The sequence below is a fragment of the Sapajus apella genome, unplaced genomic scaffold (assembly GCF_009761245.1).
Source record: "Sapajus apella isolate SASKATOON/1434 unplaced genomic scaffold, GSC_monkey_1.0 scaffold23, whole genome shotgun sequence".
Lineage (NCBI taxonomy): Eukaryota > Metazoa > Chordata > Mammalia > Primates > Cebidae > Sapajus > Sapajus apella.
In genome coordinates this window covers 4,140,245-4,156,822 of record NW_022436963.1, presented here as the reverse complement: position 1 = coordinate 4,156,822, position 16,578 = coordinate 4,140,245, and the positions used below count along the sequence as shown (strand labels likewise).

The 16,578-nt window shown below is 39.1% G+C and overlaps 1 protein-coding gene across 33 annotated transcripts in view; it reads left to right on the top strand.

Moving 5' to 3' along the window:
• PBRM1 (polybromo 1) overlaps positions 1-16,578 on the top strand; it is a 149,618-nt gene that overhangs the window by 50,754 nt on the left and 82,286 nt on the right. For 24 of the 33 annotated variants that reach the window (XM_032290133.1, XM_032290135.1, XM_032290114.1 and 21 more), the window contains 4 exons: positions 2,095-2,308; positions 8,234-8,375; positions 10,359-10,456; positions 12,836-12,880. In XM_032290133.1, the coding sequence (XP_032146024.1) occupies positions 2,095-2,308; positions 8,234-8,375; positions 10,359-10,456; positions 12,836-12,880 (499 nt within the window). The remainder of the gene's footprint in view (positions 1-2,094; positions 2,309-8,233; positions 8,376-10,358; positions 10,457-12,835; positions 12,881-16,578) is intronic. The other 9 variants (XM_032290146.1, XM_032290145.1, XM_032290136.1 and 6 more) reach the window with 1 other exon arrangement.

Genomic DNA, 16,578 nt, shown 5'->3' with positions numbered 1-16,578 from the left:
TGTTGCATGTCTGTAGTCCTACCTACTTTGTAGGCTGAGGCAGGAGGACTGCTTGAGCCCAGGAGTTTGAGTTTACCTTAAACTGTGATTGTACCACTGCACTCCAGCCTTGGCAACAGAGTGAGACTCTGTGTCTCTTAAACACCAGGCCAGACACTTAAGGAATAGAATTTTGTATAAACTCAATGCAGAGAACAGAAAAAGAGCTCCCGAGTTCATTCTATGAATCTAATATAACCTGTGAATCTAATATAACCTAGACATCAAAGCCTAACAAAATATAAGCACACTGTCTAGCAGTGTTATTTAAAAGATGGTATATAATGACACAGTTGGGGTTAGCATTAGAAAAGATAAAAAAGTAAATTCATACAAACCACAGTGCTTCATTAAAAATAAAAAATAAAAATAAAAATTTTTTTTAAAAGTAAATTCACCACAGTAACAAAAGAGTAAAATCATATGATTTACTCAGCAAATGCATTTGATAACTATTTCAGTTTCCATTCAAGATAAAAATTATCTGATAACTAGTAAGAGAAGGGGGATTAATACAGACTATCTTTTTTTTTTTTTTTTTTTTTTTGAGACAGAGTTTTGCTCTTGTCACCCAGGCTGGAGTGCAGTTGCACAGCATCTGCCTGCTGCAACCTCTGCTCACTTTAACCTCCCTGTCCCATTCAAGTAATTCTCCTGCCTCAGCTCCCAAGTAGCTGGGATTACAAGTGTGAGCCACTGCTCCCAGCCTGTGTTTTTTCTTGAGACTGGGTCTCACTGTGTGGCCCAGGCTGGAGTGCAGTGGCCCAATCTCAGCTCACTGCCATCTTCACCTCCCAGGCTTAAGCAGTCTTTCCACATCAACCTCCGGCATAGCTGGCACCACAGGCATGTGCCAACACACCCAGCAAATTTTTTGTATTTGTGGTAGAGACGGGGTTCCATCATGTTGCCCATGCTGGTCTCAAACTCCTGAGCTCAGGCAATCTACCCACCTCCGCCTCTCAAATTGTCGGGATTACAGATGTGAACCACCGTGCCCACCAAAGGTGTCTCCATTTTTAACTGAGAAAAGGTAACAGCATTTTCCTTACCAATAGAAACAGGGCAGTACTGTTAGCTTTGTTAGTCATAGTACTAGCCAGCCTACAATGACAACAGTGAAGGTGTAAGGATCAGAAAAGCTGTGTAAGGATTACAGTTGATAATTTTTTTAAAAGATGCAGCTTACAGGAGCAACAAAATATATATCTAGGTGTAAATCCAACTCCAAGCTCTTTAGGGAAGAGATCAGAGGTAGTAGAGTCAGAAAAGACTAGTTTCAAATTCTTAACCTGCTTCTAGTTCCATGACTCTGGTTCCCAGTCCCCTTTAACTGCTTTATGTGGTGGCTGAACTTGTGCAAGTAATTAACCTCACCTGCCCAGTTTTCTCTATATGAAAAAGAGGAGTACCTCAACCTCCCGAGTAGCTGGAATTACAGGTGCACGCCACCACACCTAGCTATTTTTTGTATTTTTAATAGAGATGGGGTTTCATCATGTTGGCCAGGCTGGTCCCCGCCTCCTGACTTTGTGATCCGCCTGCCTCGACCTCCCACAAGTGCTGGGATTACAGGCATTAGCCACCATGCCCAGCCTTAGATACCGTTTTTTTAAAAGTAATTATTTATCTTATAATTTTTTTAAAAAGGGCCTGGCATGGTGGCTAACACCTGTAATCCCAAGCACTTCAGGAGGCTGAGGGTGGTGGATCACCTGAGCTCAGGAGCTTGAAACCAGCCTGGGCATCATGATGAAACCCCATCTCTACTAAAAAATCAAAAAATTAGTCAGGCGTGGTGGTGTGCATCTGTGGTCTCAGCTACTCGGGAGACTGAAGCAGGAAAATTGAGCCCTGGAGGCAGAGGTTGCAGTGAGCCAAGATTGCACCATTGCACTCCAGCCTGGGTGACAGAGCCAGACCTTGTCTCAAAAATGAAAATAATAAGTCTCAAGTATATATAATTCAGTCTAGAAGGTTGTGAAATGAACTTTAAAGTGTGGTTCTTTCTTCATCTCATTCTTCCCCTTATAAATACTTTTTTTGTTTTTCCAGCTGCACGTTATGAAGAGGGAGAGTCAGAAGCAGAAAGCATCACTTCCTTTATGGATGTTTCAAATCCTTTTTATCAGCTTTATGACACAGTTAGGAGTTGTCGGAATAACCAAGGGCAGCTAATAGCTGAACCTTTTTTCCATTTACCCTCAAAGAAAAAATACCCTGATTATTACCAGCAAATTAAAATGCCCATATCACTGCAACAGATCCGGTAAGATGTCTTCTACATTTTTCAGTATAATTTTATTTTCTTATGGTTGAGCCTGCACATATGTATTTCTTCCTAAAATGGATAAGGATAATAAAGGTAAAAATGGTTTTTTAACCTCAAATTTTGACTGTTCATTTTTTTTTTTTTTTTTTTTTTTTTTTTTTTTTTTTTTTTTTTTTTTTGAGACAGAGTCTCGTTCTGTCACCAGGCTTGAGGTCTCAGTCCCCTGACCTTGTGATCCACATGCCTTGACCTCCCAAAGTGCTGAGATTACAGGAGTGAGCCACGAGCCTGGCCTTAATTGTTGTTTTCTTATAACTGAGCAAACTACAAACGTCTTTCAGCTTACACCTCTTAATATTATTTTAATTATGACAATTAATTTGTATTTAAGTTCTATATCTATAGTTGAAACCCCAGAATAATGATAGTTCCTGGAGAAGTCATTAACCAAAACCATACCAGAAGGATGATTTGTCTTGTTTTCTTTTTCTATTTAGAAAATGTTAAAGTGATCATTGGGAATTCTACCAGACAGAGCACTTAAATCAAAGTAGTATCATTAAAAATAGTAGGAAGTCTTAGCCACAAAAAAACAACCCAATTCAGAAATGGGCAAAGGACTTGAATGGACCTTTCACCAAAGAAAAATATGCAGCTGGCTAATAAGCATATGAAAAGATGCTGATGCTCAGCATCACTAGTTATGAGGGAAATGCAGTTCAAAACTATTCTGTGATACTGCTTCACACTCATTAGGAAGGTTACTTTAAAAAATAAATAATTATTGGTGAGTATGTGGAGAAATTGGAACCTCTTTGCAGATAATGGAAATGTAAAATGGTATAGTCACTGTGGAAAACGGTGTGGCAGTTCCTCAAAAAATTAAACACAGAATTGCCATGTGATTAAGAAATTCCATTTTGCATGTATACTCCAAAGAAATGAAAGCAGGGTCTCAGAGAGGTATCTGTAAACCTGTGTTCACAGCAGCAGCATTCACAATAGCTAAAATGTGGAAGTAATTGAAGTATCCATCAAGAGGTGAATGGATAAGCAAAATGCTGTGTCCATACAGTGGAATATTATTCAACCTTTAAAAGAAATTTTGATATGCTATAGTATGGATGAAGCTTGAGGACATTATGCTAAGTGAAATAACCCCGTCACAAAGGACAAATACTGTATGATTCTATTGATATGAGTGTAGGTATAGTCAGAGTCATAGAGACATAGACACTGAGCCAGAACATTTGAAAAAAAAATATATATATATATCAGAGACAGAAAGTAGAATGGTAATTGCCAGGGGCTAGGGGAATAAGGAAACAGGAAGTTACTGTTTAATGGATATAGAGTATCAGTCTTACAAAATGTAAACAGTTCTAGAGATGAGTGGTCATGTTAATTACACAGCTTTATGGGTGTGTTTTATACGACTGAACTGTACACTTAAAAAGGTCAAGGTAGGCTGGGTGCAGTAGCTCACACCTATAATCCCAGTACTTTGGGTGGCCGAGGTGGGCACATCACTTGAGGTCAGGAATTTGAGATTAGCCTGAAAAACATTGTAAAACCCCAACTCTACCAAAAATACAAAAGTTAGCCGGATGTGGTGGGGAGAGCCTGTAATTCCAGCTACTTGGGAGGCTGAGGTAGGAGAATTACTTGAACCTGGGAGGCGGAGGTTGCAGTGAGCCTGGATCATGCCACTGCACTCCACCCTGGGTGACAGAGTGAGACTTCATCTCTTAAAAAAAAAAAGGTCAGGGTGGTAAATTTTGTATTTCATGTGTTATACCCAAATTTTTCACATTGGAGGGGAAAAGTAACCTTTTCTTTATTGCCCATTTTCTATCCAGACCTCCCAATATCAAATTTGCTTTTTTCTTTTAAAGAGACAGCCTCTGCTCTGCTGTGCAAGCTGGCATATTCAACTCGAACCTCTAGGCTCAAGGGATCCTTCCACCTCAGCCTCCCAAGTAGCTGGGACCACAGAAACATGCCACCATGCCTGGCTAATTTTTTAAAATGTTTTTGTAGAGACTGAGTCATGCTTGGTGCCCAGGACTTGAATTTCTGGCCTTAAATAATCCTCTCACCTTAGCCTCCCAAAATACTGGGATTACAGGTATGAGCCACCACACTTGGCCTTTTAAAATGTCTTCTGTGAAAGCTAAAAAAAAAATCTATAATCTCGTGGAGTAAATTTTTGGACTCTATGATATGTGTTGGACTCTCTATATCTGTGAAAGTGAAACCCTATTTTCCAGACAGACACAAAATTCATGAGCTTTTAATTTATTTTATTTTATTCACTTATTTTCTTTTGAGACAGATCTCGCTCTGTAGCTCTGAGTGCAGTGGGGTAATCTAAGCTCACTGCAACCTCCACTTCCTGGGTTCAAGCAATTCTTCTGTCTAGCTTCCCGAGTAGCTGGGACTACAGACGTGCACCACCATGCCTGGCTAATTTTTGTATTTTTAGTATAGACGGGGTTTTACCGTATATTGGTCAGGCTGATCTTGAACTCCTGACCTCTTGATCTGCCTACTTTGGCCTCTCAAAGTGCTAGGATTACAGGCGTGAGCCAACATACCCATCCACTTTTAATTTATTTTTAAATAGATCCTGAGCTAATGTTAACAATTAAAAAATTCAAAACATTCAAAACAATAAATATCTTCAAAAAAAGTTAACCAACAGTCTTAGGTTGGAATCAAATGGATGTGTTCAAAATCACTTGGTTTGCATTCCATCCTTTAATCATTCTTTGTGAATCTTTGTTTTTGTTTTTGTTTTGAGATGGAGTCCAGCTTTGTTGCCAGGCTGGAATGCAGTGGTGCGATCTTGCCTCACTGCAACCTCTGCCTCCTGGGTTCAAGCAATTCTCCTGCCTCAGCCTCCTGAGTAGCTGGGATTACAGGTGCCCACCACCATGCCTAGCTAATTTTTGTATTTTTGTATGGTGTTTCACCATTTTACCAAGATGGTCTTGATCTCTTGACCTCGTGATCCACCCGACTCGGCCTTGCAAAGTGCTGGGATTACAGGCGTGAGCCACCACTCCCGGCCTATTCTTTGTGAATCTTGATGCTACCTAAACATTCCAAGCTCCTTTTTTATGTTATAAATTTTCAAAAATATTTATTTTTTTCAGGAAATCAATAAAAATTCTGAGACTTTCTAGTATAAAGAACAGAAAAGCAGAGTTTATTTGGTTCTGCTGTGTCTTCTTGTTTATTTAAATTAAAAATAAACTAAAAAAAGAAGTTGGCCAGGTGAGGTGGCTTACACTTATAATCCGAGCACTTTGGGAGGCTGAGGCCGGAGAATAGCTTGAACCCAGGAGGCAGAGGTTGCAGTGAGCCAAGATGATGCCACTGGGTAACAGAGTAAGACCCTGTCTCAAAAACAAAAAGGAAGAAGTAGTATTATAAACTATGATACTTTATAACAAAATACCCAGATAGAGTCAAGAAGCAGATAAAACTACCTTAACTAAGTAACAATATGTTGGCTTCATGGCAGATAATTAAGCTTCCAAATGGTAGGTGTTAAAATTCTTGTGCTTGCTGGTTTCTAGGAAATAAAGCTGGCTAACAAAGTTATGTTTCATGCTTTTGCATTTGTAACTTTTGTTTTCACCATTTGATCAGTAAGAATTTTTTTTTTTTTTTAATAGAGACGGGGTTCTGCCATGTTACCCAGGCAGGTGTCAAATTCCTGAGCTCAAGCGAATCAGCTCACCTTGACCTCCCAAAGTGCTGGGATTACAGGCATGAGTCACCACACACAGTCTTGATCAGTAGGATTTATGGTGCTTTTATTTAATCCAGATTTTGGAGATCTTGTATACAAGTAGGATACAGAAAAATAGTTTATTTGGTCTTATTAAATAACACAGAAATTAAGCCTGACATTCATTAGGAAAATAGCCTAGAAATACATCTTTTCTATTCTTTGCCTTGGAAAAAGATTGTGATAGTTTTGCAGATGTTGAGAAGTTTCTGTTCAAAATTTTTTTTTTTTTTTTTTTTTTTTTTGTTATTTAAATAGTCTTATTATATAGCTTAGTTCAAAAGAAGACAAATCCTTAGCCAGCTCAGTCCCCTGCCAACACAGCCTTCTTCCAAATTGAAATTTTCTAATACAAACTTTGCTTTAAGTCAGTAATATCTCCCCTCTGCTTTCTGATTTATAATGGCAAGTGTGTGGCACACAGGGGAGAGTAAGGAATAGGGAAGTTATTGAAGCCCAGCACACTAAAGTTCTGAAGGGTCAACTATTATGTCTAATATTGCTGCCTTCCAAGGACTGTGAGCCGGTAAGGCCTGACAGGAGCCTTGCTGTGCCTAGGATCCCTTCCATTGTGCTCTAAAGAGCAACAGGGAAGTCTAGGGACAGTGCTATTCAACAGAACTTTCCACAATGATGAAAATGTTTTATTACCAATATTCCAGTGTGATAGACACTAGTCACATGTAGCTATTGAGTACTTGAAATGTGGCTAGTGCAACTAAGGAATTAGATTTTAAATTTTATTTAATTTTAATTTAAATAGCCACACATGGCTAGAGGCTGCAATATTATACAGTGTGCTCCTAGGAAGATCTATTAGGAGAAGGAAGATATGAGTTTCCCCAAAAGCAACAAAAATGGAAGAGTAAGCAGAACTAGATATTGTGGGCTCCATATGCTGCCTTCTGCTGTACTGAGATTTGTCCCCGCTATGGTTTGTTGTTTTTTTTTTTTTTTTTCTCTTTTTCCTCCCCCTGCTACCCTTGATTAATAGTCATCTCATAAATATCTGCAGGTTTACTATTTGTTGTCATTTGCAAGTTTGGGTTTTCTGTCTATTTGAGGGTGTTGAGAACATCTAGCACTCTACCCTTTGAGTTGGCAGGAATAAGTCTGAGGCTGTAATTTAAACTCTGGGTACTAGCTACACAACCTGGTACTGAGAGCTGAATTTGTGCTTAGTTGTTTGCTTCTTCACAGAGATGTTCTCTAAGATTCATCTGTTGGAGCACAACACAGAATCTGAATATGATTTTGGTAAATTTTGGATAAAACTTTACATGCAGATGCCATTCTAAGAGAAAATTCATTTATTCTCCAAAGCTGTTTATACATATTGTTGCTGTCTTTGTGATTTTGATGGTTAACATGCAAATGCTATAATAAAAAGATTTAAAGTCTATCCTGTCTACATCCATATAGTGTTAGAGCAAATAGTGACTCTGCTTTGTATAAAGTACATAAGGGCTTTATGATCATTGACATAATAATAGTGTCTAAGGGAGATACTTGAATTCTTAAGACTTTTAAGTAAAAATCCCAACTTTAAAATGTCATATTAGTTATGTATTTATATTGGAAAAAATAGAAGTGAATGGAATCTGACATATTTATCTCTCTTTTACCATCATAAGACCACTCTTTACTGCTTATAAATATTTGTTTGCAGTATCAGTACTGTCTCTTTAACCCTTATGAACTAGAATGGTCTTCTGTTTTCAGAAATGTTTAGATCACCGTGATTCTTCTTTCAGGTCACTAAAAACTTCCCTAATTTTCATCCCGTCCTAAGGTTCGCTTATTAACCATTACCAGGATTTTTCCACTAGGGTTTTTCCAAGTAGAATATTTTCTTTGTAATTGACCACTTTACTAGGTCCTCTTATTATTTCTTACAGTGTTTTAGTTTATTCTTTTGGATTTCAAGTAAACTGTCATACTGCCTTAATGTAATGGTACTTTTGCCTCCTTACTTTATATCTCAAAAGTCATTTTTAAGTTCCTAATCAGTATTACTAGTAAAGATACCATCTAGTGCTTGTCAAGATTTTGCATTGACTTTCAGGAAGAATGTGTCATAATTTTTTGATGGATAATTCTAGCAATTTTTTTGTCTTTCACAGAACAAAGCTGAAGAATCAAGAATATGAAACTTTAGATCATTTGGAGTGTGATCTGAATTTAATGTTTGAAAATGCCAAACGCTATAATGTGCCCAATTCAGCCATCTACAAGCGAGTTCTAAAATTGCAGCAAGTTATGCAGGTGTGATTTATTGTTTTTGCTGAGTTTGTTGTTGTATATATGATTAAAATAATTTTGCATGTTTCGAGTGTGTTCTAGTAAGATGTGTGATCCCACTCACCATCAGCAATATCACATCGTTTGGCCAGGTGCAGTGGCTCACACCTGTAATCCTAGTACTTTAGGCGGCCAAGGCTGGAGAATCACTTGAGCTCAGGAGTTCAAGACCAACCTGGGCAAGATAGCAAGACTCCCATCTCTACAAAAACTGCAAAAAGTAACCGGTCCTGGTGGCACATGCCTGTAGTCCCAGCTACTCAGGAGACTATGGTGGGAGGATTTCTTGAGCCTGGGAGATGGAGGTTGCAGTGAGCTGAGATTGTGCCATTGTGCTCCAGCTTGGGCAACTGAGTGAAACCCTGTCTCAAAAAATATGTATATACACATATATATGTATTTTATAACCTCCTCCCAGGTTCAAGCAAGTCTCCTGCCTTAGCCTCCTGAGTAACTGGGATTACAGGCGCATGCCACCACGCCCAGATAATTTTTTGTATTTTTAGTCGAGATGGGGTTTCACCATGTTGGCCAGGCTGGTCTTGAACTACTGACTTTGTGATCTGCTTGCCTCAGCTTCCCAAAGTTCTGGGATTAAAGGGGTGAGCCGGCCGGGCGCGGTGGCTCAAGCCTGTAATTCCAGCACTTTGGGAGGCCGAGGCGGGTGGATCACGAGGTCAAGAGATCGAGACCATCCTGGTCAACATGGTGAAACCCCGTCTCTACTAAAAATACAAAAAATTAGCTGGGCATGGTGGCGTGTGCCTGTAATCCCAGCTACTCAGGGGGCTGGGGCAGGAGAATTGCCTGAACCCAGGAGGCGGAGGTTGCGGTGAGCCAAGATCGCGCCATTGCACTCCAGCTTGGGTAACAAGAGCGAAACTCCGTCCCAAAAAAAAAAAAAAAGTATCTTGTTCCGGGGGTGAGCCACCATGCCTGGCCTGAATACTTTTTTGGAGTTGTCATGGCCATATAGAGTAGAAATAATAGTTTAGATGGGGTTAGCTTTGTGATTGGTGGAAGCAGGGACTGGTCCTTGTGCAGTAATTTTTGGATTCTCATGGAGTCACTCTCCAATCATGAATGATATTCCATCATTTGGATTTTATTCCTTTGGTTCCAGATTTTGTCCCTGTTAAAGTAGGGCTGGTACTATGAGAAAGGTTAGCTGAAAGCTAATTATTAATCTTTGTATATTGTCTATGAATTTATCAGATCCCCTCTGAGAACCCCTTGAAAGGACATCTCAGGTCATTGTTCATCTAGGGGTTGTAAGATGAAAAGGTAGATAGGAAACACAAATTGGGTCTATCTGACAAATTTTGGTAGAATCTTTCTTTCTGGAAAGGCAAATCTCTGAACAAAGGCAATTTTAGATTACCTGTAGAATCTTCATTTTATGTGATTAACAGTGAACTTTAGTGCTAAGACTTTCAGGCATTACCTTTTTAGTACTCTGTACATTCCCTAAGCCTGCTGTGCTTGGACTTTCAGCTCTGGCAGAAGGTCTTTTAAAATGTATATGTTGAAAAGTAGATCTTTCACTTCTTGCATTAAACTTTATTCTTAGCCACACTGCCCCTTAGAATTCAGGAGTACCAAAGGCCCTCTTTGAGTTGGTTTTACTTAAATAGGGCAATCAGAGCAGAATGCTCCTACAGCTTGCCTCAGTGCTTTTAACCAGTCAGCACTCATTGTAGTCTTAAATGCTCTGGCTGGCATTGACTCCTCAACTCTGTAGATGCATTTTTTAACCTACTCTTTTTGTCATGCAGGCTTTTGTTAAAAGTGGTTATTGAAAATGTTTAATGACTCTTTCATTTTGTACATCCTGCATGTGATTGTATTTTTCTGAGTGAATCTGGTATGTCTAGCTCTTTAAAATTCATATATTCAGAGGAGTGTTTGGCAGAGTGAGCTTGACTCCTGAGATCTGCTCTGTTTTAGGCAAAGAAGAAAGAGCTTGCCAGGAGAGACGATATTGAAGATGGAGACAGCATGATCTCTTCAGCCACCTCTGATACTGGTAGTGCCAAAAGAAAAAGGTATATACTCTTCTTATAACTGGGGACATCTCAGTTCCTGTTTATTTTGTTTTAGATAAATGAAGAAAATAGGGTTTTTTTTAAGCTATCAATTTGTAAGCTTTAAATATATTGTAACGTGTTGTCTTTTAAAAATCATTTGCAATTGGATGATTACCTTTTTTTGGTTCAAGTGCCATGTTACTTTTTGATGACTCAGATAAAAATGCCTACTACATATGTAGCTTGGCAGAATGTGTTATTCTTTTTGCTGTCCGGGTTATTATTTTTAATGAGGCATTTTAAGAATGCCACTTAAATCTAACTTGGGTAATTTCTACATGGCAAATTACAAAGACGCAGTTTGAATTAGTAAAGGTAAGGAGAAATTTGATACTACCACTGCAGTGAGGTAAGCCATTGCTCCTGTCCCTTTATGCTTGTTTACCTCACGGTTATTTGCCATTTTAAGAATGCCAGATTGTAAGATAACAAATCATAACTTCTGATAGCTCATAAAAAGCTGAGCTAGATTTTTTGGGTTTTTTTTTTCCCCCCCCATCTAACCTTTCTCTCAACTTCCCTAACCTTTTCTCCTTCTCGTGGGTTTTGTGAAAGGGAATCTTACTGTGAGATTCTGAAGATGGGATCCTATAAGGAATTGTGCAAGATTATCTCTTCTGTCTACACCTCCCACACAGAGTTTCTCTCGCCTGATAATTGTGGAACACTGTATTGTCCTTTAATCATGACTGCCTCACCGTCTTTGCAGCAACAGTCAGTCCAAGGAAGATACCCTAAATAAGGAATAAGCTAATCACTAATAGCCAGGCTTGGCTTAGTTGAATGAAGATTCACAGTTGAATGAAGTCTTTGGTAACTGTTGGCACAGTCTGTACATGCATTAAATGATTCACTAAGATCAGAAGAATTTAGGAAGTAGTTTAAAAAAAGAGAAGCTGTCCTGTCTTTCCTTCTTATAGATAGCATTTTGGAGAATTTTTTAAGCTTTGCCGTGTTAATTAAATTGATTGGTGTACCCTGAGATGTGAGTCTCCTCCATTACTGGCCTATGAATTTCATCCTTCCAAGTTCTTAATTCCTTGTTATACCAGGGACAACGGAGGAAAGGTGTGAAACCAGATCAAAGACATCAAATCAAGAACAACTTTGAGTGTAATTATGTAACTCTACTACAGCATCACCTGTGTTTTCCAGATCAGTCACCTATCAAAGATAAAAACTTCTCAGGCAAAAGAAGGTAATGGAGGCAAAAGTGATGGTACAATTAGTGCCAACACTGGATGAACAGAGATATCTTAAATTAGTTGAGTATTAAGAAAACAGTTCCAATGAAGCATTAGCCCAGGCCAGATCCTCAAAATTATATATCTCTGTGGCCAGTAGTTTGTGGGACACCCAAATAGATTAAAAGAAAGTTTTTGGCCCGGTGTGGTGGCACATGCCTGTAATCCCAACACTTTGGGAGGCTGAGGCGGTTGGATCATCTAAGGTCAGGAGTTCAAGACCAGCCTGGACAATGTGGTGAAACTCCATCTCTACTAAAAATGCAAAAAAAAAAAAAAAAAAAAATAGCCAGATGTGGTGGTGTGCACCTATAATCCCAGTTACTTAGGAGGCTGAGGCAGGAGAATCGCTTATCTGGGAAGCGGAGGTTGCAGTGAGACAAGATTGCACCATTGCACACCAGCCTGGGTGACAAGAGTAAAACTCCATCTCAAAAAAAAAAAAAATTTCCCCTAAAACCTCCTGTAAAAAACCGTTAAGCTTTATATTCTTAAAATAAAAAATCTCACTTCAGACAAAGAGTCTCTTTATGAACAGGTTTCTTAGGAAGTGTTTTATACAAATGAAGTGAAAAACACAAATTAAGAGTATAAATCATCCACTAAAATAATAAAAGAAGCTGGGTTTGAAATGTAGACATGAGTGGACGTCAAAAGATTAAAAGAATTAAGTCTTCTACTTTGGACTGTGAAAAAGGAAATAACACGATGAGGGTTATGTTGAGAGGTTTTGGTAATAAGAGATTTCTTCAGCAGTCAGGCAGATGGCAGCCTAGAAAATTAAGCTAATCTTGGCTGCAGAAGTCACGGCTGTTTTCCAAGTAACACTTGACTTCTAAGGGCTGTGTATGATTCTGCCTTTGCCATTTTTTTAAATACCAAATAATGTGAGAAAAATTGAATTCTCTTCATTCTGAGGGTGTGTTCTTTCCACCACCTTCTGTCTTCCTTGTTGAAATGTTTCAAATATTATCCTTGATACTTTGGACTGAATAATTTTCTTTTTCCTCAACCACACATGGTTTATACATGACCCTCCAATGTTGCTTGTTTTGTTTCTCTTTACATGTAATGTTTGTTTCTGCTTTCCCAGGAACACTCATGACAGTGAGATGTTGGGTCTCAGGAGGCTATCCAGGTGTGCAGTCCTTTTTTATGCATAAACATTCTTTTAAAGTGTATCTTCTGTGGCATGATCAGTACTGATTAGGTGAAAAGTGAAGCCTTAAGCATGTAAAAAAAGTCTTTATTGGGGGTGCCAGTTTATTTTATGAATAAACAAAGTAGTACAGTTTTTAAAATCTTATTAATAAATTCAGAATTAGCCTAGTTCAGGAGTAGCCTTAATTTGTTTCTAGCTTTGCCAGAGACAGAAAGCCCCCTCACCAATCATTGTGGCTATGTTTCTGTAGCAAAAGGTTGAAGGCGGCAGTGCTGGTGACCAGGCCTGGCAGGTGCTGATTCCCTTTCAGGGATGCCTTTTACAGATTGAGGGTGGTGGAGGGACCAAAATCAGCTTCACAGTCCAAGTGACATCAGTGCATGTGGACACTGTGCGTGGGTCAGTGCTTCTTGAGCATGAATACATTTCCTCAGTCTCTGATCTTGTTAATGTCTTTTATAAAAAGCATTTATTCTTTTGCATGTTACTTATGATTTCAAAACAACCTATGAGTTACCATGTCATAGTACTTATAATAATTGTGTAGTGCTTTTGTTTTCACATTTGCCTTCTGATGTTCACAGAGCATCAGTTGCTTACAGAACACTAAACTCTGCTCTTAAACAGTTCGTAAAGGAGAATGTTTAGTCACCTCTTTAACCTGCCAGGAACATATAGGCCAAGGAAAGAGGCAGGTTGAAAACAAATGAAATCATTTGGAAGCAATGTAGTAAAGTAATTGCATAAGTTACACTGTTAAGCAGTTGTATAGGATTGTTTTATGATTGCCCAGATAGCTTTAGGAAAGATTATTTCCCTACCATACTTTCCCTTGAAAGTTAAGTGTCCTGAGGTTACCTACATGTTACTACCATATGTATTCCACTAAGTAAAATTGCTATGTTATCATTGTCATCTTCCTAATATTTTCCTAAAGAAAAATTTTCTCAATTAAATGGTAAAATTAAGAAAAAGACCATGGATTGTATTCTTTCATATCATTCATAATGTATGGCACTAAAACTAGGTGGTAGTAGAAATAGAAATGGAGAGGGCATCATGGGGTAGTGTTATAACCCTGAGCTCTAGAGCCTGGCTGCCTAAGTTTCAATCCTAGCTGTTCTTAAGATAATATTTGAAGTAATTACCGAATTACCTGGCTCCTATGAAGCTTATTACCTTCATAGGATTGCTGTGAGGACCCAAATAGTTAATATGTTTAAAGCCCTTAGAACTGGGTCTGAATGCAGTGAGTACTCAGTAAATGTAGCTGTGATTATTTTCCTGAAGTAACATTAATGGACATCAGGACTTGGTAGATTTTGGTTTTGTTTTTAGTCAGATGTTACTTGTCTGAGAAGATTCCTTGGAAAAGATGAATGAAGAGGTTTTATTTCTTGAAGACTTTAGGTTAAATGTACCCTGGCTGTAAAAGAAAGAACCTTTGGGTTTACTTGCTAGTAAGTACAACTGAAGCTCTTAAGGCAGGGGAGCTAAATGCTGGGAGACCTTAAAGCCTGTGAACAGGGTTGACTTTGATTAGAGAGGCCATTGGTAAGCACCACCTTTTTTTTTTTTAGGAAACAGGGTCTCGCTCTGTTGCCCAGGCTGGAGTGCAGTGGCTATTCACAGGTGTGATCATGGCACATTGCAGCCTCAAACTCCTGGCCTCAAGTGATCCTCCCACCTCAGCCTCCTGAGTAGCTGGGACTACAGGCATATGCACCACTGTGCCGGGCTGCGCCAACTTTTGGGAAAGGAAGGGACATAAAACCAGTATGGTGATTATCAGCTGATTCAAATGTCTATTTTGGTTATTTACTTTATGGCATTAGGCATTTGCTGTCTCTAAGCCTCAGTTTTTATATCTGCATAGTTGGGGTAATAATTGTACTTGATTCTGAATTTGATGATTAAATGAGAGTGCACAGTGTTTAGCATTTGGTAGAAGTATTAGTAGCTATAGTTTATAACTGTAAACAGGACTTTGGTGTATATGCATTTGTAAATATTAGTATATATAACAATAAATAGTAGCTCTAATTAGAGGAAGATATTGATAAGGGCATTTGAGAAAGTGGTCAGCTACAAAGTATGAGGGCCAAGTTCTAACATTGTGGCATGAAACATTAAAAGGAAAACAAGATGTAGAAAGGCTGTGGAAGTCTTCTAGAACTTTCTGATCAGCCTGGGGGAGCAAAAAGTGACTGATTTAGGTGTTTCAGGTTGGATTGAGTCCCGGAGGATAGTGTTGATGGTGATCCTGGAAAACCAGTTTGCCATCTCACATCAGGGATTCAGCATAGCCTCTGCTAGTGCATAAACTTTGTGTAAGTTAGAATAAGCAGCCATTTCTCAAGACACTTGGCTTGCATGAACTGGAAAACTGTTATAATATACTTATTTTGATAGCACAGGACCCTTTATGTCCCATCTCCTATAAAATTCAAAAATTTTAGTGTACTTATTACAGTAGTATCTATGATCTGAATTGTTGTCCTCTTAAGTATTTATTTGCCCTTTTTTTTTTGAGATGGAATCTTGCTCTGTCTCCAGGCTGGAGTGCAGTGGCGCAATCTCACCTCGCTGCAACCTCTGCCTCCCAGGTTCAGGTGATGCTCCTACCTCAGCCTCCTGAGTAGCTGGGATTACAGGCACACGCCACCACACCTAGATAATTTTTGTATTTTAATAGAGACAGGGTTTTGCCATGTTGGCCAGGCTGGTCTTGAAGTCCTGGGTTGGTGATCCGCCCACCCCAGCCTCCCACAGTGCTGGGATTACAGGTTTGAGTCACTATGCCTGGCCTTTTTGTCTTTTTTGAGACAGTCTCACTCTGTTGCCCAGGCTGGAGTGCAGTGGCACCATCATGGCTCGCTGTAGCCATGACCTCCTAAATTCAAACAATCCTCCCACCTCAGCTTCGTGTATAGCTAGGATCACAGGCATGCCACCATGCCTGGCTATTCTTTTTTAAGAGATGGCATTTCACTGTATTGCCTAGGCTGATCTTAAACTCCTGGGCTCAAGCAGTCCTCCTGCCTCAGACTCCGTCTTTAAAAAAAAATAAAATAAAATAAGTTTTAGTTATTAAATTCGAGCAGTTCCTTATATACAACTAGATTTCTACATTCTGGGTATGTCTCACTCAAAGCTGCCAAGTATCAGAATTACTGGCATTAGAAGAATGGACCACTTGCCGTTCTTTTACTTCACTGACAAAATTTAGTTAAAAACTCTCCCCTTTAAAAATCTTATAAAAATCTGCCCTAGATTTACTCCCATCTGAGAATATTTGCAGCTTCATACAGAAAATCCTGATGATAATTGGGCTTGGTGTGCTGAAACCCAGATGGGAATGGAGTGAGCACCTTCTGGTCCAGGTCAGGGCCTTGACTGAACTGTTAAGCCTCTTGAAATTGCTGGAATGAGAACTGATTTTATTCCGTCCTGTTTATTAAAGAGATCTTGTAAGCTTAGAGCTTCAACATTGAATTCCTCTGTCTTCTTTTTAAAGTCCACCCCACATGCAAGACCTAATCAAAGCCAATCTGACTTCAGAGTCAGGTTCTGAAATTTTTCTTTAGAGACCCCTGAAGGTTAAAGTCATCTGTGTTCTAATCTCTGCCCAGATGTGGAGCTCTGTGGTATTGGAATTTTGTCCCAACTTCCCG